General features: G+C 38.4%; 1 protein-coding gene and 1 long non-coding RNA gene across 19 annotated transcripts in view; one reads left to right on the top strand and one right to left on the bottom strand.

Annotated features, from left to right (window-relative positions):
• LOC105475937 (uncharacterized) overlaps window positions 1-27,488 on the bottom strand; it is a 459,161-nt gene that overhangs the window by 70,336 nt on the left and 361,337 nt on the right. The window lies entirely within an intron of this gene.
• LOC105475935 (solute carrier family 30 member 8) overlaps window positions 1-27,488 on the top strand; it is a 57,023-nt gene that overhangs the window by 22,588 nt on the left and 6,947 nt on the right. For 2 of the 3 annotated variants that reach the window (XM_011731458.3, XM_011731461.2), the window contains exons 2-6: window positions 1,711-1,910; window positions 15,212-15,358; window positions 19,495-19,648; window positions 23,481-23,631; window positions 25,192-25,297. In XM_011731458.3, coding sequence (XP_011729760.1) covers window positions 1,787-1,910; window positions 15,212-15,358; window positions 19,495-19,648; window positions 23,481-23,631; window positions 25,192-25,297 — 682 coding nt within the window. In that variant the 5' untranslated portion in view covers window positions 1,711-1,786. Of the gene's footprint in view, window positions 1-1,513; window positions 1,606-1,710; window positions 1,911-15,211; window positions 15,359-19,494; window positions 19,649-23,480; window positions 23,632-25,191; window positions 25,298-27,488 lie in introns of those variants that run through there. The other variant, XM_011731460.2, reaches the window with a different exon arrangement.

Genomic DNA, 27,488 nt, shown 5'->3' with positions numbered 1-27,488 from the left:
TTAATCTGAAATCTAATTATGTAAAAAGTGTATTCATATATTACAAATCTACACAATAAAATATCAATAATAATTGTCTCTTGGAGAGGATTACCAGTTATTTTTCCCTCTGCTTTGTGACTTTTTTGTAATTCCAGATTTTCTATAATGAATATATATTATTTTATTCAGAAAAATCATATATAATAATTAGAGTCAGAATAATAATGTTCATCTAAGCCAAAACCATCAGACTTTTAATCCTGAATGGTGATAGGCTAAATGAAATAAAGTGAAAGTTAATATATTGCTAATTTTGTTTGTTTGTTTGTTTTTACCTTTCAGAGTCACGAATGCAAAGTTCTTAATTCCAAGACTCTTATTTATTTCTGTACATGAGTTTATTTTTAAAAATTTAAAAATATGATTAGTTCAAGATCCATGGATATTGACATCTGCGTTCCTGCCCCAACATTAGGACACCTAAAATTGGTTTAGGCATGACAGAAGAAACACTGGGCTTGGGATTCCCACTCCAAAATTTCCTGGATATTTGACCTCAGGCAATTACTTAAACTCCCTGAACCTTAGTTATTTCAGCCAAGAAATATGGGGTTGCAGTTAAGTGAAATAAGCCAAGCACAGAAAGACACATATCACATGTTCTCGCTTATATATGGGAGCTAAAAAAGTGGCTCTCATGAAGATAAGAGAGTAGATTGGTGGTTACAAGAGGCTGAGAAGGGTAGAGAGGAGGAAGGTATGAAGGAAGGTTGATAAATGGGTACAAATATATGATTTGAGAGAAGAAAATGATCTAGTGTTTGATAGATCTGTGAGGTGACTATGGTTTGCAATTATCTATCATATGCTTCAAAATAGCCAGAAAAGAATAATTGAAATGTTTCTAGAATAAAGAAAAGAGAAATATTTAAGGTGATGGACATCTCAAGTATACTGATTTGATCTTTAAAAATTATATGAATGTATTAAATTATCACATGTACCCTAAATTAGGTATATTTATTATGCATCAATAAAAATTGTTTAAAAAAAGGAAAAAAAAGTGTTAGACCAAATGTTATCTACCTTTCCATCTGTGAAATTCTATGAGTGACTCTAAATTTTGCTTTATATTTGAGCGGAACTGATATTCACTGCCTGCTTTGGGAAGTATAAGTAGGTTTCAACTCTCATCATAACATTGATTAATTGGTAGCCACTGTCTGCAGAGCGGTGGTAAGAAGGTCTCAGAGTACATACGGAGTCAGCAGGAAAAAGTACTATGATCTGTCAATAATGTTGATGAGTATTTGAATCCTCAGTCTGGCTCATATACACATATCGAACAATGTAGTCTGATTTATTTTATTATTATTTTTTGTAGCACAGTGTCCAAGTCTTTTGAGAGTGAAATAACTGGGAAGAAATCCCTTTAAAATGTATTTGCTTCTTTTCTCCTGTTCCTTTGATATCTCTTAATCATTGGTGGCATTGACTGAATAAGAGTTTGACTGAATAAAAGTACAACTTTTAGTAGTTAAAGTTTAGAAGGAAATTTCTTGCTTGTTTCTTTCACTTGATATTTTCTTGTAGAAAGAGCTGCAAATGAACACTTCCTAGCAAGTAAGCAAATGTCCTAATAGTGGTTCCAAGTATGGGCAGCGTGGGTCAGTGAGAGGCTGGTTTGCAACTATGTTCACTTCTTGCTTCTGTCAAACTCATTCCTAGTGTGGAACTCCAACAGAAACCGGTGAATAAAGATCAATGTCCCAGAGAGAGACCAGAGGAGTTGGAGTCAGGAGGCATGTACCACTGCCACAGTGGCTCCCAGCCCACAGAGAACAGGGCGAATGAGCACGCCTATGCCAAGTGGAAGCTCTGTGCTGCTTCAGCAATATGCTTCATTTTCATGATTGCAGAGGTCGTGGGTGAGTCTTTCTGCAGACTTTTTTGATTAAACAAGCAAACAAATAAAACTCTGCATCATTATGGGAGGGTTACCTAAGTTCTTTTAAAGTAAGATTTAGTATTTTCTGTAAGTATAAGGTAACAATATGCTCATTGTAGATAAGTTGAAAAACAGTGGGAAACAAAATAAAATTCATCACTATTCCATATTCGAGTCACAGCCTTCAATAATTTTAGGGAGTGTTTTGTGCAATGCATTTTCTATTCATAGCTCACGTTTTATTTTTTAAACATAACCGAGAGCATACTGAATGCTTTTGACCACACTGTCAAATACTCTTCAAAAACATTTTTATTCCTGAACAATATTCTCTAATATGCTCCACTGTAATTTACATAACGATTTCTCTATCGTTAGAAATGTAGGGAGTTTTTTCCTGCTTATGGACAATGTTGCAATGCAAAATCTTGAAGAAAATTCTGCCTGCCTTTCTGGTTAATCCCTTCAAAGAGATTCCTAAAAGTAGAAATAATTGCTTGAAGGACATGAATATTTGTATTACTTGATTGATATTGCCAGAGTGCTGTTGAGAAAGCTAAACAATTCATGTTTACCAGCTCTACTTGAGAATGATTCTGACTCCAAATCTTAATGACAACTAATTTTAATCTCTAAAATCTCTTTGCTATTGTATAGATGAATGTTTTAATATTTATTTCTTTAATTGTTACTATTAGACCTTTTTTATTATTATACTTTAAGTTCTAGGGTACATGTGCATAATGTGCAGGTTTGTTACATATGTATACTTGTGCCATGTTGCTGTGCTGCACCCATCAACTTGTCAGCACCCATCAACTCGTCATTTACATCAGGTATAACTCCTAATGCAATCCCTCCCCCCTCCCCGCTCCCCATGATAGGCCCCAGTGTGTGATGTTCCCCTTCCCGAGTCCAAGTGATCTCATTGTTCAGTTCCCACCTATGAGTGAGAACATGCGGTGTTTGGTTTTCTCTTCTTGTGATAGTTTGCTGAGAATGATGGTTTCTAGCTGCATCCATGTCCCTACAAAGGACACAAACTCATCCTTTTTTATGGCTGCATAGTATTCCATGGTGTATATGTGCCACATTTTCTTAATCCAGTCTGTCACTGGTGGACATTTGGGTTGATTCCAAGTCTTTGCTATTGTGAATAGTGCCGCAATAAACATACGTGTGCATGTGTCTTTATAGCAGCATGATTTATAATCCTTTGGGTATATACCCAGTAATGGGATGGCTGGGTCATATGGTACATCTAGTTCTAGATCCTTGAGGAATCGCCATACTGTTTTCCATAATGGTTGAACTAGTTTACAATCCCACCAACAGTGTAAAAGTGTTCCTATTTCTCCACATCCTCTCCAGCACCTGTTGTTTCCTGACTTTTTAATGATTGCCATTCTAACTGGTGTGAGATGGTATCTCATTGTGGTTTTGATTTGCATTTCTCTGATGGCGAGTGATGATGAGCATTTTTTATGTGTCTGTTGGCTGTATGAATGTCTTCTTTTGAGAAATGTCTGTTCATATCCTTTGCCCATTTTTTGATGGGGTTGTTTGTTTTTTTCTTGTAAATTTGTTTGAGTTCTTTGTAGGTTCTGGATATTAGCCCTTTGTCAGATGAGTAGATTGCAAAAATTTTCTCCCATTCTGTAGGTTGCCTGTTCACTCTGATGGTATTTTCTTTCACTGTGCAGAAGCTCTTTAGTTTAATGAGATCCCATTTGTCAATTTTGGTTTTTGCTGCCATTGCTTTTGGTGTTTTAGACATGAAATCTTTGCCCATTCCTATGTCCTGAATGGTACTACCTAGGTTTTCCTCTAGGATTTTTATGGTATTAGGTCTAACATTTAAGTCTCTAATCCATCTTGAATTAATTTTCGTATAAGGAGTAAAGAAAGGATCCAGTTTCAGCTTTCTACTTATGGCTAGCCAATTTTCCCAGCACCATTTATTAAATAGGGAATCCTTTCCCCATTTCTTGTTTCTCTCAGGTTTGTCAAAGATCAGGTGGCTGTAGATGTGTGGTATTATTTCTGAGGACTCTGTTCTGTTCCATTGGTCTATATCTCTGTTTTGGTACCAGTACCATGCTGTTTTGGTTACTATAGCCTTGTAGTAGAGTTTGAAGTCAGGTAGCATGATGCCTCCAGCTTTGTTCTTTTGACTTAGGATTGTCTTGGAGATGTGGGCTCTTTTTTGGTTCCATATGAACTTTAAAGCAGTTTTTTCCAATTCTGTGAAGAAACTCATTGGTAGCTTGATGGGGATGGCACTGAATTTATAAATAACCTTGGGCAGTATGGCCATTTTCACGATATTGATTCTTCCTATCCATGAGCATGGTATGTTCTTCCATTTGTTTGTGTCCTCTTTTATTTCACTGAGCAGTGGTTTGTAGTTCTCCTTGAAGAGGTCCTTTACATCCCTTGTAAGTTGGATTCCTAGGTATTTTATTCTCTTTGAAGCAATTGTGAATGGAAGTTCATTCATGATTTGGCTGTTTGTCTGTTACTGGTGTACAAGAATGCTTGTGATTTTTGCACATTAATTTTGTAACCTGAGACATTGCTAAAGTTGCTTATCAGCTTAAGGAGATTTTGGGCTGAGACAATGGGATTTTCTAAATATACAGTCATGTCATATGCAAAGAGGGACAATTTGACTTCTTCTTTTCCTAACTGAATACCCTTGATTTCTTTATTTTTGCATGCTTGTTAGTGATCTGTATTTCCCTCTGTTAATGCATTTTCTCCTTGTCTCTTAATGTCTGTTACTCATTTGTTTTTTAGAAAATTTTTTAATTCTCTATATTGATCTCTGGGAGCTCTTTATATATTAGGATATTAGACCTTTGTTATATTAGTTATAAGTGCTTTTCCAGTTTGTTGTTTAACCTTTTGATGTTTGTGTTGACTTAGATAAGTTTTAAATTTTACATAGGTAACTGTTTTAAACTTTTCATTTTGAGCTCATTTCTTTTACTACTCTTTTACTGTTTTAGTGCTTAAGAATCCTTCTCCATCTGCTGAGAAGATAGCTTTTTTGTTGTTTAATTTTTGTATTTAATTTTAAAATTAATGTTGATATTAGATATATTTGTATGCTGTAAGGACTGAATTGTTTTCTAAATAGCTAACACAGTTTTCAGCATCATTTATGAAATAATTATTTTCCCCATTGATTTTTGATATTTCTTTAATCACTTATCAACAGTTTATAAATAGCAGGGTCTGTTTCTAAGGTGTTTCACTGATCTGTGTTTCTGGTCTCTGTCAAGGACATAATTAATGTAGATTTATATGTTATAATATCTGTTATTTCCTATTAATGATTTTTAATTTAGCAGAGAAAAGCAAAGGCTATTCATCTCTCTTTATTATCCTAATTAAACATGAGAATTGTTCTGTTCAGTTTTCCCCCATCCAATTATGATTTTATTAATATTTAAGTTAATTTGAGAACATAGTATCTTTAAGTATTCAGCTTTCCCTCCAGGAATATGTTATGTTTCTCTATTTATCCAAATATTCTACATGTCTCATCAAGGTTTTATGGTGTTCATCTGACTACACAGACAGCCTACTTCTTGAGTTATTTCTGATTATTGTATGTGTTTGGCTTATTCTTTCCAGGGGTGAGTGCAGTCCACCATTTTTCATGTTTTGTTTTCTAGATAATTACTTTTTGTATTCTAAAGTTTTGATTTTTGTATATTCACTTTGTACTCAATTATGCATTTGAATTATTGTCAATTCTAAATATATTTCAGTGCATGTCCCCTTTTCCTGTCTCATGCATCTTCCTCATCCCAGGACATCACCCTCTCTTGTGCAGAAAACATATTTCTCCTCATTTCAATAGTTATATCTCTTTTGTGTGTTTCATGTTTTTATCATGTTAAACAATACCTTATGCTAAATAAAATCTATGTTTGATTATTTAGCTGTTAAGCAAAATGCTTCTTGAAGGGTTAAGTGTTTTGTATTATGTTAATGAAATGTTTCTTTGTTTCAGTTTTGTAATTATTAACAAAGAATCAAGGATGAGTGTTGACTTTTAATCAAATACCTTTTCTTTTGAATTTATTGTTTTTTAAAGCTTTTTGACCCATGTTTGAGGTGCGTTATATAAAGAGATTTTGAAACATGTTATGATCTTTGCATTTTTGGCATTATGATAATAGCTATTATTTATTTAATGCTTACTATGTGTTAGAAGCTGTGACAAGTGCTTTCCGTGTATTACCTTAATTAATCCTGGTGAATTCCCTAAGAGGTAGCTCTCGTTGTTAATCTCACTTTATAGAAGGAACTAGAAGCACAAAGAGTAAAGTAATTCTCCCTTGGAAACATACCTGTAAGTGGGCAGGCCGTCTGAATTCCAGAGCTTATATTCCTAAGCCCTAACTATGGTGCCTCTCAAATTGACTGTGGCGGGCCATCCTTTTAATGCATTGCTGAATCTGAGTCACTGATATTTTTGTTAGGATTTTTACATCTTTATTAATAATTGAAATTTAACTATAGTTTTCTTTTTTATGTCATTTTTCTAGGTTTTTATATTTGAATTATGCATGCTTAAATGGAAAGTTTAATTTTAATAATTTTATAAAGAAATAAAAACAGTTTATGTAACATTTTATTATCTCTTCCTTTTTAAAAAACTACCTAGTTATTTGTATGGCTTTGGAGACATTTTTGGAGATGATCGTTAGATGTGATTTTTAGCTTCTTCCTCACTTATTGATACACTCAAAATTTCTCCATCTTGGGTACACTTTGGCCATTTATTTTTTTTCAAAGTCATTCATCTCATTGAAAATTTCAAATGTATTATCATACCATGGAACATGATAGCCTCATGTTGGTATTAACTTAGTTCAAATGTCCTGATATGCAATGTTATCTTATTATTTTTCCCCAAATAGAAAAAAGAACACTGTAAACTACCTGACGTATAGGACCATAAGCTACTACCAATCTGTTATCAAATGTTACCTTCACACTCTGTTACCAATATTTTGGTGGCTACATTTCTATTATCCAAAAGAAGGGGTAAATTAATCATAATCTGAGACTAGAGAAAAATAGACTCTGCTTAGCTATTTTTTGCATTATAATATCTAGCAACCAGAATTAGCTGGTTTCTTCTAGCTATGGAGTCAAATGGCCTATACACTCATATTTGGACATTTATAACTGTTGAAAACTGTGAAAGAACTTAGACACGTCTAGTCCAAGACAATTCCAGGGTTGGCAATATCCTTTCAGTCAAAGTTTACAGAACTAACTAATACCACAAAATTCCTGGAGTCAGTTCCTTTGAAGAAGCTGAATTAATAGCTTGATGGAGTCGCAAAGAACTTACTTTAGCAATTCTAATTTGGAAAACACCTTTTGGAAATTCACTAACATCTATACCAGAGGGATATTGTTTATCATTATTGGAATTAATAAGTTTGTGGATAATATTCAATAGCTTATGTAAAAGATTGACATAATGAAAAACCTAATAACAGAATTCATTTGAAATGTGATTTGAAAAGGCAATGTTCTTGGACATCCAAATAAAATTCTGGCACTACCACCTGCAAACACAGCTCAGGAAGATTCATTGACTGACTTCTTTCTTCCACTACTTTCTTCCTCTGCTTTTCCCTGAATCCATATGGATGCTGAGAATAGATGGCATCGTCCCTCCGGCTGATATCTAATAAATAGTCTGAAAAGAGATGGTCTTCTGCTCACAGAATTAATTTGTTTTAATTGACAAATAAAAATGATATATATTTATTATGTATAACATGATGTTTTGAAACATGCATATATGGTGAAATGACTAAATCGAGCTAATTAATATGGACATTACCTCACATACTTAACATTTTTTTGTGGTAAGAACACTTAAAATCTACTCATTTTAGCAATTTGGAAGAATCCAGTACATCGTGCTTAACTATAGTCACCATGTTCTACAATAGATCTCTTAAACTTATTCCTTCTATCTAACTAATATTGTGTGTCCTTTGACCAACACCTCCCCAGCTTCTTCCTTCCCCAGCCCCTGTCCCTGCTGCTGGTAACCACACTTCTACTCATTGCTCTATAAATTCAGCTTTTTTAGATTACACATATAAGTGAGATCATGTGGTGTTTGTCTTTCTGTTCCTGACTTATTTCACTTAATAAAATGTTCTCCAGGTTCATCAATGTTGCTGCAAATGACAGGGTTTCCTTCTTAAAGGCTGAACAGAACTGCATTGTGTATACATACCACATTCTTTTTATCTATTTATGCGTCTATGAACACTTAGGATGATTCCATATCTTGGCTATTGTGAATAATGCTGCAATGAACAGCATTGAATGGCAGGGCAGATATATCTTCAACATATTGACTTCACTTCCTTTGGATATATACACAGTAGCAGAATTGCTGGATCATATGGTAGTTCTATTTTTAATTTTTTAAGGAACTGCTTTCTATAATGGCTGTACTGACTTACATTGCAGTTTGCAAGATTTCTTTTCTTTTCTTTTCTCCACATCCTCACCAACATTTGTCTCTCCTCTTTTTGGTAATAAGCACTCTAATAGATGTGAGGTGAATTTTCCTGATGATTAGTGATGTTGAACATATTTTCATAGACCTGTTAGCCGTTTCTATGTCTTCTTTCAAGGAATGTCTGTTGAGGTTCTTTGCCCATTTTTAATCAGGTTATGTGTTTTCTTACTATTGAGTTGTTTGGCTTCCTTATATATATTTTGGATATTAACCCTTTATCGTATGTATGGTCTGCAAACATTTTCTCCCATTCTGTAGATTGTCTCTTCATTCTGTTGATTGTTTCCTTTACATTTGAGTTTGATGTAATCCCAATTGTGTAATTTCACTTTTGTTGACTGGGCTTTTGGGGTCATATTTTTAAAAAAAGCATTGCCCAAACCAATGTCATGGAGCTTTTCCTTTATATTTTTTTCTAGTAGTTTTAGAGTTTCAGATCTTATATTTAAGTCTCCAAGCCATGTTGAGTTGATTTTTGTATATGGTATGAGATAAGGGTCTAATTTCATTCACAACCTCCTCTTTCCCTTCTCATTTCTATGCATTAGAGTCTATGAGTTCTAATTTGACTTTAGGGGCAGAAGTGAGTGATGATGTCAGTAAATAAATTAAATTGATACTGACTGAAAAATATTCAGCATTTGAGCTATATTGAGATTGAGCCAATTTTCCTAATACATTGCTCTCCTTATATTACTTCTGTCTTCAAAGTTTTTTACTGATGCCAGTGCGGTGGCTCATGCCTGTAATCCCAGCACTTTGGGAGATCAAGGCAGGTGGATTACATGAGGTCAGGAGTTCGAGACCAGCCTGGCCAACATGGCAAAACCCCATCTCTACTAAAAATATAAAAATTCACTGGATGTGGTGGCACACGCCTGTAATCTCAACTACTTGGGAGGCTGAAGCAGAAGAATTGTGCATGAACCCAGGAGGTGAAGGTTGCAGTGAGCCGAGATTGCACTACTGCACTCCAGCCTGGGCGATAAAGTGAGACTCTGTCTCAAAAAAAAAAAAAAAAAAAAATTTTTTTTTTTTTTTTAACTGGCTCCCCTTTGCTTAGTTCAGGGTTCACAACCTTTTTCCCTTCATGACAAGCGTAGTACATTTTACTGAGCACTGGGATAAGCTGACAAGGGTGCTTGTAGCTGGAAGAAACCGCTTCAGAGGCTCCCACTGTGCTAGGCCCTAATTGCTTGCCTCAAGTCAAAAAAGATCAATATATTGGAAAGCTCTAGCATCCTGGAAAAAATGAAAAATTCCTACTTCGGTTTTCAAGACATTGCATAATCTGGTGGCAAAACTATCAATATTCTTATCTTGCTATTTCCCTGACTACCCTGTTTCAGCCACATTTGTTTATTCATTCTCTGCAAGATAATCTTTGCACTTTATTCTTATGCTTTTGTTCTTTGAATAGAAAAGCCTTCTCCTCTTTCTCCATACTCATCAAAATCCTGGTCATTAGTCAAGACCCTGATCCACAGCTCACCTCCTCCCCAAAGCCATTCTTGGCTATGTTAGAGAAAGCAATTAATATTCTCAGATCACTTTTGAAAATCTGAGAGGTCATCCTGCAGGATATGGGGTTTGAGCAAGGCTTTGAAAAGTGAATAGGAATTGAGATATGGCCAAAAGGTAGATGGAGTGGCCTGAAGGAACAGCACACTACTTACTGCTGTGGTCCAGGAGATAGATATTTATCAGGGCTTGCCTTGAAAGATTCCAAGTGCATGGGTCTGAAACAGGAAAGGAAATCTGTATTCTTAGAAATTTGGGTACCACTGTCCGTAGTAGACTGGTATTTCCTTTCAGCAAGCTTTGTCATATTCTTTTCTCTGGTTGCAATTTTGGTCCTGCTGGTCTGAGAACCTCATGCTCTTAGGCTGGGCTAGATATGAGATACCAAGCTGGACTGATCAGAGTCTCTGGGTCTTTACATAGGGAGGCTGGAAAAAAAGCATTCTCTCTTTCCTCTACAAAAACTGAGCTGAAGTGATACAGGTCTGGAGCTTTTAGAGGTCTACCTTTGTTGCTGAAATGGAGGAAAAGTCTTTCTTAAACTGGACAATCAATAGCAGTAGCTGGAGACAGAGCAGAACCCAAGAACATTTTTGAGCCTTAGGACTGGGCTGCATCTGATCCAATCCCACCCAGATTTGTTCTCAGTTGTATGAGCCAGTATACTGGTATATTATTGTTGTTGGTATTGTTTAAGCTGTTTGGGTTAGGCATTCATGGCTTACAACTGCGAAAGCCTATCCAAGGCAGGAGTGTAGGGTAAAATTTGGTTAATGGAGAATATAACTAGAATGGTAGTTGGAGGGCCAAGAAGAGCTGAGGCTCGGTCATTCATAGATTTTGGGGAGTAATTGACATTTAGAATGGGGGAGAAGCAGGTCATAGAGCTGTGTTGAGGGAAATAATTTGCGACAGAGTATAGAGCAAACTGGAGAATGAACTAAAGAAGGATATAAGCATAATGTATCCACCCTTAAGGGACCTTTGAACCTGCTGAATTGGGACTCTTTCTGATAGCTTGTGAAAATTCCTACTTGTAGAAAGGCCAAAAAGAGGTGTTATGTTGCAGATGTAAACATGTTTCTCTATTTGAATGGATACACGTTCAGATGCTAAGACCTCAGAAGAAAAGTAAGCTCAGGTATGGCCTTTGCTGGAAGAAATTGAGAGTAGTTAGGGGAAATGTCTGAAGTAGGACTATTCTGAGTTGAGTAAGAATAGAGAAAACACGGGCCGGGCGCGGTGGCTCAAGCCTGTAATCCCAGCACTTTGGGAGGCCAAGACGGGTGGATCACAAGGTCAGGAGATCGAGACCATCCTGGCTAACCCGGTGAAACCCTGTCTCTACTAAAAATACAAAAAATTAGCCGGGCGTGGTGGCGGGCGCCTGTAGTCCCAGCTACTTGGGAGGCTGAGGCAGGAGAATGGCGTGAACCTGGGAGGCGGAGCTTGCAGTGAGCTGAGATCCGGCCACTGCACTCCAGTGTGGGCGACAGAGCGAGACTCCGTCTCAAAAAAAAAAAAAAAAAAATAGAGAAAACACCAGATTATCAGACAGGAATTCAGAGCTGGGAGCAGCCTGGGGAAGACGGTAACTATCTGAGTGAAAAACTTCTCTTTTACTAAGAGAAAGATATTGCTGGGTGGTGTGATAACCACAAGTTTTATTGATCAGGGCACTTACCTTGTTCTACACAGCCAAGGGATTGTAGTAGCTCAGGTCTCTTATATTTTTGGAGGTTCCTGGTATTAATATTTTAACAAATGTCAAAACGTGAGAACTGTGATATATTTTAAACACAGTAAGTCCTCACTTAACATCGTGGAGAAGTTCTTGGAAACTTTGACTTTCAGTGAAATGACATATAACAAAAACCAATTTTACCATAGGCCAACTGATAGAAACGAGTCAAGTTTCCATGCCATATTACTGGTCACAAAAACATCACAAAACTTCTAAATAAGGCCAAAACACTTCAAATATTAAACACTGAAATAAATGTGAGCTATACATACATCTAAGAAAGATGATAAACACAAGTGAGATAATTATGCAATTTTGGGTGAATCAGTGAGTGAGGGTGGTCATAATGGTGGTGGTTACATCAAGGAATAAATGTTTGCAAAGTGAAAATTGTCAGGAGTGCCTCCTACCACCACACAGTTCAAACCCAAATAAGAAAAAATAAGCTGGGTTTGCTGAGCACTTTCATACTCTTTTTTGTTGGGCATCTGTATGATGATCATCTACCTTACACATATTTATTTTACAATCATTTGTTTTCATTCATTCTTTTTTCAGCCTTCTTATTCCAGTTTCATAGCTGGAGCTTTTCACAGCTCAGGGCTCAAGGTGGGAAACAGCCCTGAACAGGATGCCTCCCATTACAGGGCACAGTCACACCCGCACTCACTCCCGCCAGGACCAGGACGATGTAGATGCGCCAGTGAACCTCACGTGCACAGTTTTGGAATGTGGGAAGAAACCCTAATACTCAGAGAAAACCCATGCAGACATGGGGAGAACACGCGAACTCCAGACAGTGGCCCTGGTCAGGAATCCATTTTATTTTCTTACCGACGTTATAAACAAAGGATGTTGAATGAACTGATGTTATTTGAGGACCTGTTGTATTTGTTAAATAACAACTCAATGGGGTTTTGACACAATATATGGTATAGTGTCATAATACTATTCACAAAATAATTAAAGAATTTTAAAAAATTAATTAATAGCACATAACTGTGTAGCCCAGCAATGGGACACATGGCTAATGTTGTCAGATAAACATTTACTTCTTTCATTGCTGTAAGTCTCTTTTCTCCATGGAAACCCGCATGGGGAATTAACACCATCTTAATTGGAGGTAGTTTGTGAGACCCAGGCCCCATAGTTCCTCTGCTCTATTGCTGTCACCTTCACCCCACAGTCCTTAAGTAAAGTCTTCCAGGTCTGAGTCTTTTCTGTGTGTCTCTTATCTTGGTATAAGTGTACTGCTCTCCACATCTTGTCAAGTATTCCAGAAATATGACTGCTGCTGCCCTAGTTCATGCCTTTATCATAATTTCCCTTGGCTAACACTGTCGAGTCTTAACCTCTAGCTCCTCTTAACCTCTCTCCAAAGTCATCCTCCATATTGCTGGCTAAGACGTCTCTTAAAAACAGATCTCAACATACCACAACCTTGCCTCAAAGTAATAAGTAGATCCCCTTAGCCATAGAATCACATTCACACCCCTTGGCTTGACATATAATACCCCACACAGGCATTTCCAATGTGCTTTCCCAGGCTCATTTCCCATTTTTCCTCCAACACTCTATACCTTCTGCTTTTCCCGAAAAGTGCTATGTTCTTTCACTCTATTTTAGCCCGTGGTTTTATCTCTTCCCGAAAACCCCTTCTGTTTTTGGTAATTCTTACCCCTCTCTTTGTGAAAAGTTCCTCACTCCTCCCAGTGAGAGCAGCTCTCTGATCCCTTAGCCCATTAACTTGTCTCTGGTACAGTGAGTGTTAAACAAGGAGATCACTGAAGAGAGGCTGTGATTTGTTTATCTTTGTATACCCAATCCCTGGTACCATGCACAGTAAGGGCTCAATAAATATTGGCTGGATAATTGAATTAATTGTCAATAATACTCCATGCTTTCAGAAGCAAATGCAAGATCAGTCACAAATTACCTCTTGCAAGCAGTTTGCTCTATGTGTCAGCGATTGCCTACAGTTTTCTGGATGGTTCCTATAAGTAGCTCTGAAGGTTGCAAAATGGTTCTGTTTCCAAGCCTCCATAGTAACATGATTTCTTCCAAAGCAAGCCCTTTTTCTTTCTCAGGTGCTTCCTGCCTCAGCTGAGACTGTTGAAGAGACTTTATAAGACTGACTTCATTTCCTTGATTTAGACTATATTTCAACCCAGCACGTAGAATCATCATCCCTCATTGCTGTGATTGCAGCATACTGCTTATCTGCATGGAGTTATTCTCCGGGCAAGAAATAATGCCTTATTAACACAGTTTTATCATCAGGACCAAGTTTGGCAGATAGAGCAACATTAGAGGATAATTGGGAGGACAGCTGATTTGTTAGCAAAATGTTGCTTTTTGGCTAATGAATCATTCTGATTTTTGCACTGACTGTTCGGTAACAGGCTCGAAGATTACTTTGCTTCAGCCCATTAAACCTTGACAAACCAGTTATTAACTACAGATAGAGCCAATGGCCTGTGGGGATTATTGCAATTATGAGCTATCTATGTAATTTTTAAAAATCGTTAGGCGAGACAAGGTGAGGCTGATGATGGCGAGGCTGATGGCTGACAGTCTCTGCTATTTTGTAGTACACAAGGCAATAAACAGCTGTAGGGAGAACTAATCAGTCAGCAAAAGCCCTTTGCTGAGAAGATGTAGTAAGAGCAATAAAGGTTATTGCTCTCAAACAACAAACCGTGTCTGGGAAGGAAAGGGCAAGGTTTTTCTTTAACTTCTATTTTGGAGGCTGGAGGTCTTTTCTCAAAGGAGGATTAGAGGGAAGTAGAGGGAGCACATCAAATAAAGGGAAAAGCCAGGCAGGACTCTCATGGCTTACATTGCATCCCTGTGCTTTATTGGATTGTAGCACTCAAGACGCCCATTGGAAGGTACCTGCCCTTTCTCCTTTCTGCTCCCTATTATTTATTACAGGGATTTCAAGCTCAGGTGGATAATATGAATTAATAGAGAAAAAGGAAAGGGTAAAGATGATGATTAAATTATAAGTCAAATAAAAACACATCTGTGGGCCAGATCGCAACATCTAGTTTATAAACAAAAGTCCATGTCCTCAGTTTGGGTTATGAGACTCTTTGAATCTGGCCCACACTGCTTCAGCCTGATCCTCTTGTATTTTTCTCTTTTGAATCCTCTTACCCCAGTCTAACTAAGGTGTTCTCCAGATGTGCCTGCCCCACAGTTTCTAATCTCTATGTCTTTGCTACCCAAGGAATGGCTTCTCCTTTGAAATTGATTTCTACGTGTTCAAATCATATCCACTCTCTGAGTTGCAGAAGGAGTGAATTAAATCAACTTTAAGATCTCTTTCTCCTCTAAAGTTTTGTGAGTCTGCGGCATTTTCACCCACGATGGTTAGCATGTCTATGAATCTAGCTGCATTCTGGGGCCTTAACACAGTGTACTATTTTGCATTCTCTAGGTGGGCACTTCGCTGGGAGTCTTGCTGTCGTCACAGATGCTGCCCACCTCTTAATTGACCTGACCAGTTTCCTGCTCAGTCTCTTCTCCCTGTGGTTGTCATCGAAGCCTCCCTCTAAGCGGCTGACGTTTGGATGGCACCGAGCAGGTACAGTTCATAGAGTGAGCAATAACAGCAGGCTGGTGCTGCAAAGTCAAACCAAGGGTAAAAATGGAAGCTACAAAGCAAAGCCTTGTTGGAAAATCCTTAGAGACACATTTCTGATGCACAGGATAAAACAAACGTCTATGTGGGAATATGTGTTTTCAATATTAATTCAGATAACAGACAGATTAATGGTGCTATCTCTAGTCCTCTGGGACAAGAGGAACACGTGTATCACTTCAGCAACCGCCCCAGCCTCAGGGACTCTGTGCCTGGTGATAGACATAATACAATTCACTAAATTACTCTGCATCCCTGGAAGAGAGGATAGGAGTAAAGCTTCTGCCATATTGCAAAAGGAGGCACGGAGCACCCAAGAGAGTTACAGAGATTGAAGAACTTCTCATAGAGGATTCAGGAATAGAATACAGGCTTTCCTGCTCACACACAGCATTTAGCCATTCAGTGAATGGTCCAGCTGAATAGCTTGCTCACTCAATCAACAATAATGCAAAAAAGGAGGAGGAGAAGGAAGAGGAGAGGATGAAAGTTTACTTTTTCTCCTTTCTTGCAGCTGGTTCCTTCACTGAGTAACTAACCCATCACCTAGGTCTTGATGAGGGTTTTTACTTTGATTCATTTTTACAATCCCTCCCTTACCCGCCCCCACAACCCCATACTCTGCAACTTCAATTCTCCTCTGCGTTATTCCTTATATCAGCTGGAGGAGCTTCTGACTGAGTATTTTGTGCAAATCATGTGAACAAATAGCCACAATTCCACATTTTCACACTGGTTGAGAACCTCAATGTAGAGGAAATCGGAGAGCTGAGCAAGGGTGGCCAGCCTTCACTGAAAGGGCTGCTAGACACGTGTCACAGCTTGTAGGCTGACACCTGTGGACTGCAGTTTTTCAAGTTTAGAATGGCAGGAAGTCCTAATTTCATACTAAACCATTGATCATCACAGGTGTTTTGACTTGCTTCCCTTTAACATCCAGGAGATGAGGCAATAAACGAGAGTTCGTGACAATGTGATCTGAGAATGCTTTTGCCGGTGCTTGAACAGCACTACACTTGGAAAACATGGACCTCTGGCTAAGCACCCATTATTTGTTGGTGTAAAGTTTTACATGTACTTGACCCTTTCTGATACCATTTGTCAAAGCAGTTTTGTAAACCTAAGATGGTTTGAAAATGTAGGGTGAACTCAGAATTTAGATCTCTGCTTGTACTTTGGCATCGTGGCCATGGAAGACCCTGAGCTGTTCATAGAACTCTCTGCTGCGAGGGCAATATTCTGTAATATACAGTATGATGTAGCTATTGAACACTTTAAATGCGGCTAGTGCTACTGAAGAACCAGATTTTGAAATTTACTTAATTTCATTTTAAACAGCCATGCATGATTGGTGGCTACCATATTAAACAGCACCTCTATAGACATAGAGGTGAGTCCAACACATTCATACCCAACACACCCATCATCTGGTCAACCCAATGAGCCCAGCTAAGCTATTTTTTTTTAAGCAATCATGGTAGCATTTACCAATGATCCTCATGTGTCTCCCGTTCTAACTAGTTACTTTTGGATTTCTGACTCTTTGTTTTGTCTTGAGATCTGACTCCTGACTCTTGCTCTTGGTATTGAGCTTTACACCTGCAGCTCTTTTCCCACTGTGCTTCCTAACCATGGGTTTTGAGTTAGACATGCTCCACTTTCATACCCTGATTTGGATTTTCACGGGTAGGAAACACACTTCCTGACATCCACAGACTCAACTTCCATTTCCGGCAAACCAGAAATTTTTGGGCCTGGTCCTCATAAACTTCTGCAAAGGGGAGTTGTAAGTAGCCTGAGTAGACTAATAAAATAACAGATTCTTGAGTGTTTGCTATATGTTATATTAGGTTCCTATGGCTGCCTTAATAATGTACTACAAATTGGGTACATTATTTTGGGGGGTACATTATTAATTTTCATAACAAATTATGAAGGTTGTCTATGAATGACTGAAGTCTGGGAAATAATTGCCACACACTGGGTAATAATACATTACTCGGTTTTAAATACATTTCTGTTTCAACAACTGACATTTATTGCCTCACAGTTACGAAAAACAGAAGTCTGCAATCGGGCATCAGTGGGGTTGGTTCCTTCTGAGGTCTGTGAGGGGAGATCAGTTTCAGGCCTCTCTCTTAGCTTCTGGTGGTTTTTTGGCAAACTTTGTCAGAAACTTTGTCTGTCATTCCTTGGCTCATAGAGCTCTGCTTTCATCTTTACATGGCATTTTCCCCATTTGCATGTCTGTGTCCAGGTTTCCACTTTAAGTAAGGACACTAGCCATATTGAAACCATCCTACTCCAGTATGATTTCATCTTAACTAACTTCATCTGCAATTACCCTATTTCCAAATAAGGTCACAATCTGATGAATTGAAGATGAGTACCTTTTTTTTTTTTTTTTTTAAAGACAGAGTCTTGCTCTCTTGCCCAGGCTGGAGTGCAGTGGCACAATCTCGGCTCATTGCAACCTCCACCTCCCTGGTTCATGCAATACCCCTGCCTCAGCCTCCCGAGTAGCTGGGATTACAGGTGCATACCACCATGCCCAGCTAATTTTTTTTTTTTTTTGTATCTTTAGTAGAGATGGGGTTTCAACATGTTGGCCAGGCTGGTCTTGAACTACTGACCTCAGGCAATCTGCCTGCCTCAGCTTCACAAAGTGCTGGGATTACAGACATGAGCCGCCGCACCCGGCCAAAGATTAGTACTTTAACATATAAATTTGGGGGGAACATAATTTAACCCATAATCTATGTATATTCTATTATTCTATTATTATATTCTACATATATTCTATTATTATAATACATATAGATAAGAACAGTCAGGCTCAAATAGGTTAAGCGACTTGTCTAAAGTCACATAGCCAGTCCATATACGTCTGACACTTGAGCTCATGCCTTAAACATCTGCATCAGCATTTCCCATAGTGTGAGAAATGTTCCACAGTTGGTCAGATAATTTTAAGTGTCACATGGACAATAATTACACATCCTGATGCCCATTACAAAATAAACTAGCACATCAAATATGTAATTTCATGGATAACATTGTTTAGGAAGAAGCTAACTGTAAAAAGGGAATTTATTTGAAAAAAATATTGAGTGGTTAATAAGGCAGGTAGCATGTGGATTTGGAAAACGTTATGAAGGTTGTTTGTAAATGACTAAAGTCTGGGAAATTATTGCCACACACTGGGTAAGAATGTATTACATTGCTCTGCTTTAAAAGGAACTAATCTCTGGGATTAGCTTAAAGTGGGGAAGGACTAAATGATGGATTGTACCTGACCACTGACTCAAAGAATGTTTCTAGACCCTTCTGGGTTTTTAGAATCTATCTATGGGTTTGAATTAAAGGTCAGAATGAAGTGTTAACTCCTAAGTGAGCAAATGCACTTTCCTCAGTGGGCAGATTGAACACCATTTTATCTCTACATATTGATGTAAACACTTCTATTCTGATGCTTCTTTTCCTTACTGTTGCTCTTAAAATGCAGTCAGAGCGTTAGCAAGCCTCTGAGCTCACCTCTGTGTTTATAATATGTTACACTGGCAAATAAAACTCATTTTCTTCAAGTGCTCTCTGAAGCTTTCCCTTTTCACTATTTTATTCCATTGAAGGTGCTGGCACTGGCAGGTCGTAAATGTTTTATGGTGAAATTAAGAGTTTCTAAACACATTTTACTCTCTGTGTCTCATTATTTTACCTCCTAATAAGTTTCAATCATTTTAGCACCTGTTTAAATTAAGATCCCCAAGGAAAACGGCGGCGGGGTGGTGGGGTGGGCGGGGGGTAGGGGCGGTAGGCGGCAGTTAATATGTTTTAAAAATTTGCTGGAAATTACTTAGTAACATGGAGCATAATGACTCAGACGCTGGTGTTTTATGAATGCAACATTAAAATTCCTTCTCTTAGTTTTAAAATCTGTCCAGACTTTTACTTTGTGAATCACTGAGTGAACTAGTGTGAAGCCTCTTTTGGGGGGAAGCGGCAAAGAGTCTTACGAGTTTTGGGGGTGTAGGTGATGGAGTTATCTGTGTGTGGGTTTCTGTATGTGTTTGAATTCCTAGAGATCCTTGGTGCCCTGCTCTCCATCCTGTGCATCTGGGTGGTGACTGGCGTGCTGGTGTACCTGGCGTGTGAGCGCCTGCTGTATCCCGATTACCAGATCCAGGCGACTGTGATGATCATCGTTTCCAGCTGCGCAGTGGCAGCCAACATTATGTAAGTCATCCCCTGGTCCCCGCACAGTGCCCATGAGGCTCTCCTGTAACTCTATCTGGACAAAGACTTTTTAAAAACTCAGCACTTGTGAAGATGTTAGAGGCCAGACAGAGTGTTTGAATGGCTTTAAGATTGAAAACAAGGTTAACTGCTTTTGTTTAAGCTAAAGTGTTTTTTAATACTGGCTTCTACTAGCTACCATGTTTCAAAAGCTTCTGGTGTGCCAGAGGCAGGGTTAGGATGTTTGGATATACATTACCAACTTTAATGTTCACAACACTCCTATGTTACAGATCAGGAAACTGACGCCCAGTGAGGTTAAGTAGTACAGAGCCAGGATTTTAATCCAGATTCACAGACCCAGAAATTGAGCTCCTTTACATTCTCAGGCATGTCAATGGTTCCACATGGGGCGTAACTTACTACTGTTCCATTTCTATGAGGTGAGCAGATGATGGCCTCCCTGTGGGTTGCGTTGGAAGGGACTCTAACATGTATTTACTTCAGTCCCCATTTTACTTTTGCATTCTCTTTTGCAACATTTCCATAAAATGGTCATTAGTTTCATATATTTTAATAGAACTCATAAAAGGAAATTTATTTCCCTCAAAAACAGCCTCTATTATCTTTGCAGCATTTTGACTGCATGAAAATTCTTCCTTGTGCTATGTTAGTTAAATTCTCCCTTTGGTTTCAACCTGCTGGTCCATTCTTTTATCTAGGCAGTCTTAAATCATTTTACAGGAGTTGAGCATATGTCCCTTGACAAATGAGTCTCCCTTTCCTAAAATGAACTACTGGATTGCTCAGGCAATGGGGTTTTGAGGTCAGGACTTTGATCTTTTTGAGTCAAATTTCTCCTTCCCATTTGAGGATCTAATTCTGGGCAACTCTACTTAAAACTCCATCCACCCATCTCTCTGTCTAGTGATCTAGCTAGCTATCATGTTGGTGGACAGAATAATGACCCACTCCCCTAAAAAGATTTAAACATCCTAACCCCTGGAACTTCTGAATATGTTAAATCATATGGCAAAAGGAACTGTGCAAATGTGATGAAGGATATTAAGATAGGGGATTATCCTGGATTATCCAGGTGAGCCCACATAATGACAAGCATCCTTATAAGAAGGAGACAGGAGATCAGAGAGGAGAGAAGATGCTGTATATCTGATGTTGAAAATGGAGAACGCAGCCTGGAGCCAGGTGACCTCTAGAAGCTGGAAAAGACAAGAACATGAATTCCCTTCTAGAACCTCTAGAAAAGATGCAGTCCTAGAGACCCACTGTAGACTTCTGACCTCCAGAACTATAAGTTTGTGTTGTTTTAAGCTGCTAAAACATGGTAATTTATTACAGAAGCAATAGGAAACTCAGCCTATTTATCATCTGCCTATCTATCTTGCAATGCAACTTGATATATGCTCTGAGGTAGATTTTCACATGAAGGTAGAGAAGACAGTGATCGAAAAATGAAGTTTTAAACAGTGGATTTTAAGAGGGGGCACAATGGCATCTCTGGAATTCAAGAATAGCTGAGCACATACACTTTGAAAAAGGTCCTCAGTTCATTCTAATAGCCTTGCCCCTTGACATCTCACTTACCCAGCTCTCAGTTTGTGAGCCATTGCTCAAAATCTCTGAGCTAAATAATTAGAAGAATGGTGTTTGATCTGCTGTCAGTGACTAGATCCCCATCTTCAGCCAGTTAACTTGAAAATGTGTTTCACATTGGCACTGGGAGAAAAAGTGTGAGTCGATCAATGTAAACCTATCACCCCTAGGAGACAAATATGCCAGAGCACACACATTGCTGACTACAGGTCAATAATGTCTGCTTTGCATAAGGAGAACAATATGGTCTTGAGGCAGAAGGAAGAATACAAGTATTAACTTCCTGAGAGTCATATGTCACGTAGGCTGTCTTGATGCTACACACAGATGAAGGCTACAAACCTACCCAACTATCACATCAATCTGGGGCCTCAATGATCAGGTTTGATTTTCTAAACAGATATCATCCAAATTTTCTTTTTCTTGTAACTGCTTTTGAACATTGACCTTCACATTGCAGGTGCTTTTTACACTCAGAAAGTCAAGGCGGTTGGAAATCTCTGCCTTCTTTGTGCAAGTAGATAGTTATTGATGGATAAGAATGCTGAGTGACTATAATATTTTCTCCAAAAACTGGGATTACAGGTTTCAAATGCTGCTAGATGCTGTATTGTTTGAATATAAAGATATCAGAACTGCGATTCAGGAATAAATCTATTCCTTGGGGACTCAAAATCAGGACATAAAGTTCCAATAGAAGTTGTGAAGAGATTCTAGGATGAAGGTTATAAATAGAGCCTGAAGGCTATTGCCTGCTAAGTTTTCACTGCCTGAAACATTTCCTTCCCTCAGCATATTTAACTCTAGCTTAAGCTTTTGAGTTCAACTCAGCTGTAACGTCTTTCTAACTAAATCAGACTCCTCTGTTGTATTACCCATAGTACCAGTTCTTGGTGGACTTACTGTAATTAGAATTTTCCACTTGTGTGTGTGTGGGGGGAGGGGGGTGCTTAAACTTTACCTTCTCCAGCACATTTAAAGCTACACTGGGGAATGACCACATCTGTTTTCACTCACCTTTATGGCCCAAGATTTTACAAGTGTCTGCATATGAGTGACTACATATGTTTTTTTCCTGTCTCTTTTTGTCAATAAGATGAGTAAAAGAATGAATGACAATGTGATGAACACACATGGCAGATCAGATGAGGGTCTATGATCTATCAGCCATATCAGGCTGTCTAAGGGACCTTAAATGGTAACTCCTAGTTGAGAGTGAATTTCTACCCAAACACTGAACATCTGAAAACTGTACATCATGTAGTGATCACATCTTGATGCCTAGTGGTCATTTCACTTTGTGGTGATGACCTGAGTTTTAACAGACACTTTACCTGAAAATAGAATGGGATACATGACGTTGAACAATATGTTGCTGTTTTTAAATCTTTGTTCCAAAATGTTTAGAAAAGGTTCAGAAAGGCAAAACACTGAGCTGTCAGTGAAAATGTTCTAATTTTACGTTTAGTCTAATACCACTTAAAGGTATAGATAAACAGAATTATGCACATAGTTTGTAGTATTTGCTATTGATCACTTTGAGACAAGAGATGCTCAGCTTTGCAATATATTGTGTGTATATATATGTACACATACCAGATCATTTTTAATACATTAATATATTTCTACTTCTGGATTAAGAGCTTTATATCCATGAGCACAATATTCTCATCATTGGACATTAAGAAATCATTCAAATTTAAAATTCTTTTTAAAATGCACAAAATTAAGTAAAATAAAAGGTAAAATAAAACTTCAATAAAATTCACTACTTATTTTATTTTTCCCTTATTTATCCCTTCCTGTGTTTTTTTTTGCGTGTGAAACCAGTACTTTTAATTAAGCTCCCAATGAAGCTTGACTTTAAGCCAGCTCAGTGCCTGACAGTCAACCTTCAATAAAGGAGATTTCCTCCCTTCATTGTCAAATGCTTGATTTTCATCTAAGAAGTGATGCTTTCCAGTTTCAATGTGAAACAGAGAAACATTAGGTGGATGAATGAGTAAACTGGGTGCGTCTCTGTGGTTTTTGTATAAAAGTATTAAAATTTTATGACACGTGTATTTAAACATTAGTCAAAGATAGATCTTTTTAAAGCATAAATACTTCAACTATCCATCATTTTGGATAATGCATGTTATTGGCAGCTCCTCCATTATGCTGCCTACATTTTGAAAACTGATCTCATGTGTGCTAAGAACATTGTTCTCTCTTTCAGACTAACTGTGGTTTTGCACCAGAGACGCCTTGGCCACAATCACAAGGAAGTGCAAGCCAATGCCAGCGTCAGAGCTGCTTTTGTGCATGCCCTTGGAGATCTATTTCAGAGTATCAGTGTGCTAATTAGTGCACTTATTATCTACTTTAAGGTGAGTTTGAGTTTACCCACCATCCTAGTACTTACATAGATTAGGTAGTACAGAAGCTCCAACATTAACTTAAAGAGAATGGGCATCCTCTGTTTACCTATACAAACTACTTTGCAAAGCTAAAGCAAGCAAACAAACCCTCAACCATGGTGTTAAGATGAATAGCAACTAAACTGTGAATACCTTCAGGTTCTTGGATTATAAGCAATAGGGAACATCTCTGGCTCACTTTAGCAAAAAGTATATTTAATGGCTGAAATGTACTGTGTGTGCTCCTAGACAGACGTCAAAGTAGAAATAAGGGCAAATTTTGATATCGAGATTTTAGAAACGATCCAACTTCTGTCCGAGACACCACACTGAAATAAATGTGTCTCAACAAATGTTGTTTTCTGTTTCTGTCACTTCTGAAGAATGATACTTCTGTGAACGGAGTCCAATTGACCTAGGTTGTGTCTTGTGTCTGCTGCTTGGCTGAAGGGAGGTTAGATTACCTGATTTATTGTTCCACCAGTATTGCCCACAATGGGGGAGAGGTGGCTTCTCCCCCAAAAGCCAAAGTGCTAATGAAAAGTGGGAAAGACTCCCTGGTAAGCCTCTGACCCTAAATAAATAAATATCCACTACAGCTCTCTACCTGGTAATACTGATAACAGAGATGGGTTAGCAGGCACAGAATGGAGAAGAACATTTAGCTCTGTCTGTTTGCATCACAATTGTCTAATTTGCAGAGACTCATAGCTTTTCCTGAAAAAGGGAAAACATGTAAATAAAAATTACAAAAATATCTGAATTCAGTTGAGCAAAATGATCACTGAAAGCTTTAAGTCTAAGGCAAATCTAGTTCAAAGTTATAAGGGTACGTGGAGTTTGAGGGTCCACTTACAGAAGTTGAGTTGATGCTGAATTTCTTAAAGAGACTTTTCTGTGGCAAAGAACTTCATCAAGGGTAGAAAAGCAGACATTTCACCCTGAGGCTAAGGGTTCCAGTGAGGAGACTGAGCAAGGATGACACTTTGGTTCACAACCTTAGGACTGCATCAAAGATGCCAGCCTTGAGTATGTGCAATACTTGAGAGGCAAAGAAATAAACTCACCCCAGTCAACCAAGAGCATAGTCCAGGTGTATGCTGGCCATATGCAATTTCTGAGCAAGTAATATCCTTTCTTCTCCTCATTATAATTAAGGCCAAAACGTCATTGGATCTTGTGGGCATATTTATGCATACTTTCATCACATACTCTGTACTTTTATTAATCTTCAAGAAGTTAAATCAGGGCTCTTGAGGGCAAACTTAAGAATATTCTTCCTTTTAGTTCTTAAATTACGGGGAGAGCATGTCTTGTAGTCTCACTTCTTTATTTGCTGGTAGTTTAAAGCTAAAAGGAAGGATTGAGTCTTCAAAAACAAAGTCTTGCCTCTAAGTTGGATGACACATGTCAAAAGGGTGAATGAGTGACAGAGAAGGAAAGACACAGGGAGGTTTACTTATTTTATTAATCACACTTTCTGGAAGAGAGGTATGAATTCAGTTAACCAAAATCCTTGTTTTTTTCTAGCCAGAGTATAAACTAGCCGACCCAATCTGCACATTCATCTTTTCCATCCTGGTTTTGGCCAGCACCATCACTATCTTAAAGGACTTCTCCATCTTACTCATGGAAGGTAGGAGTGATTTTATTATTACTCCCAGGGTCAGTGTTTTCTCTTCCCTAGAATCACAAAAGGGCATGACTGTAAGGCATGCTCACTGTTAATTTGAATTATGGGAAAAATTTAAAGTGGTAAGGAATTTTTGTGAAAACGATCGTTTGATTTTTTTCATATGGGAACAAGTAAAAAGAACTGGCTTCTATTCCTGCTCTAGCAACTGTTACGTAATATTTCACAGTGTAAAAACAATAAGTATAAACATCATGAGGAGATACTGCAAAAATATAAATTATTCCCTAAATATACCTGGAAAAGACCTAAGAAAAAACTACATAAATTTACCTCCTAGGCTGCATTAGAGCTAAACATTTTTTTTTTTTCAAATTGTATCTCAGAGTAGAAGAAAACAAGGGTGACCCTTTATTTGTTTGGCAAGTGTTTATTGAGCCCCAGCTCTGTGCGAGGTAATGTGCTCAGAACTGGAGTTACAGAGAGAAGCAGAGCAGAACACAGCTCTCTTATGAAGTTCTGGGCTGTAGTGTGCTATGAGGTTCAGGTGTCTGCACTAAGTTCAACATCAATATGGCCTCCTGGGAACAGGGTACCACTAGGTTGCCTAAGGAAGGGTGAACTGGCACAGATCAGAAACAGAGTGGGTCAAAGCTCTTATGCCGATCAGTAGTGGGATTGTGCCTGTGAATAGCCACTGCCCTACAGCCTGGGCAACATAGTGAGACCCCATCTCTCAAAATAAAGTATAGTAAAATGAAATATGGGCTGGGCACAGTGGCTCATGCCTATAATTCCAGGAATTACAGTTTGGGAGGCTGAGGTGGGAGGATTGCTTGAATCCGGGAGTTTGAGACCAACCTGGGCAATACGGGAAAACCTCGTCTCTACAAAAAATACAAAAAATTACCTGGGCATTGTGGTGCAAGCCTGTAGTCCCAGCTACTCAGGAGCCTGAGGTGGGAGGATCACTTGAGGTTGGGAGGCAGAGGCTGCAGTGAGCCGAGATGGTGCCACTGTACTCCAGCCTGGGTGACAGAGTAAGACCCTACCTCAACAAAATAAAATTAAAAAAAAAAAAAAGCTTTGTCCTCATGGGGATAATACTTTAATAAGGGGAGAAAGAGATCATTCAAAAAATTACACTGAAATGCAATAGTGGGAACTGCTACAAAGAAGAGGTGTGGGTCTTTTATTAGAGATCTTAACATGGCTGGGAGCAGGAGCCAGTGGTCCCAGAGGCTTTGCTGAGGCCTGCTGTTAGGCCCGAGTAGGATCTTATGTTATTAACCTCATCACCTACAGCCCCATTATCATTATCCTTGACTACTCTCCCGGGCCTGTGAAATTTCTGTCTGGCTCTTTGAGTCTTCCAACTATCCAGGAACAGATCACATAAATAACCCTCACTGCAAAGAAATCCATCCTTATGCCTAAAGCTTACTGCCTGCATCCTTTCCCCCATTCTGCAATTTGGTGATTTTCTTTTCATTTGGCATAAAATGGTTGAAGAACTACTGGTTTCTGCCCTTTCTAGGCTACATCTTTACTGGCAGAGTTAGCTCAGAGAGATATCATATAGTTGAAAAAGCAAGGTCTTTGTATCAGACCCACCTTCGTTCAAATGCTAGTCATGCAAGTTTCTAGCTGTGAGACCTCAGGTAACCTCCTCCGAACTTCAGTTTCGCAACTCAAAAATGGGAATATCACATCCACAATACAGTGTTGCTGAGACGATTAGATGAAATAAATGGCATTATGCTAGAACACAGTGGAAGCTTGGTAAATATAAACTATCAGCTAGCATTTTTGTGTTGACTGGAATATAGGAAATATGAAGCTACATTGTGGAAATAAACACTGTACTGTATATTTACCTGCACAGGAAGAAATTGCCAATTCTTGGGTATAGACTGTGGCGATAGCACTAGTCAGCCATAGATGCTGATGGCCTCAGAAAGGCCAGATAAGAGAGTCTTGATCAGAATAAATCCATCTTCATCACCAGAAGAACTATTCAGTGGTACTTGGAATGGGAGAACTACTGACTCCCGTTGACATTATCTTAGAATATTAAAGTACGTCAGAGAGTGACATCAGCAAGATGGCTGACTAGAGATGCTGGGGCTAGTCCCCGCAGTAAGAAAGGGCCAAGGCAACAAATAACTAGAGGAGATTTGACTGGAGCATCAAA

This window comes from Macaca nemestrina, chromosome 8, assembly GCF_043159975.1.
Source record: "Macaca nemestrina isolate mMacNem1 chromosome 8, mMacNem.hap1, whole genome shotgun sequence".
Taxonomy (NCBI): Eukaryota; Metazoa; Chordata; class Mammalia; order Primates; family Cercopithecidae; genus Macaca; species Macaca nemestrina.
The sequence above is the reverse complement of the archived record's forward strand: the minus strand, read 5'-3'. Positions and strand labels throughout refer to the sequence as shown.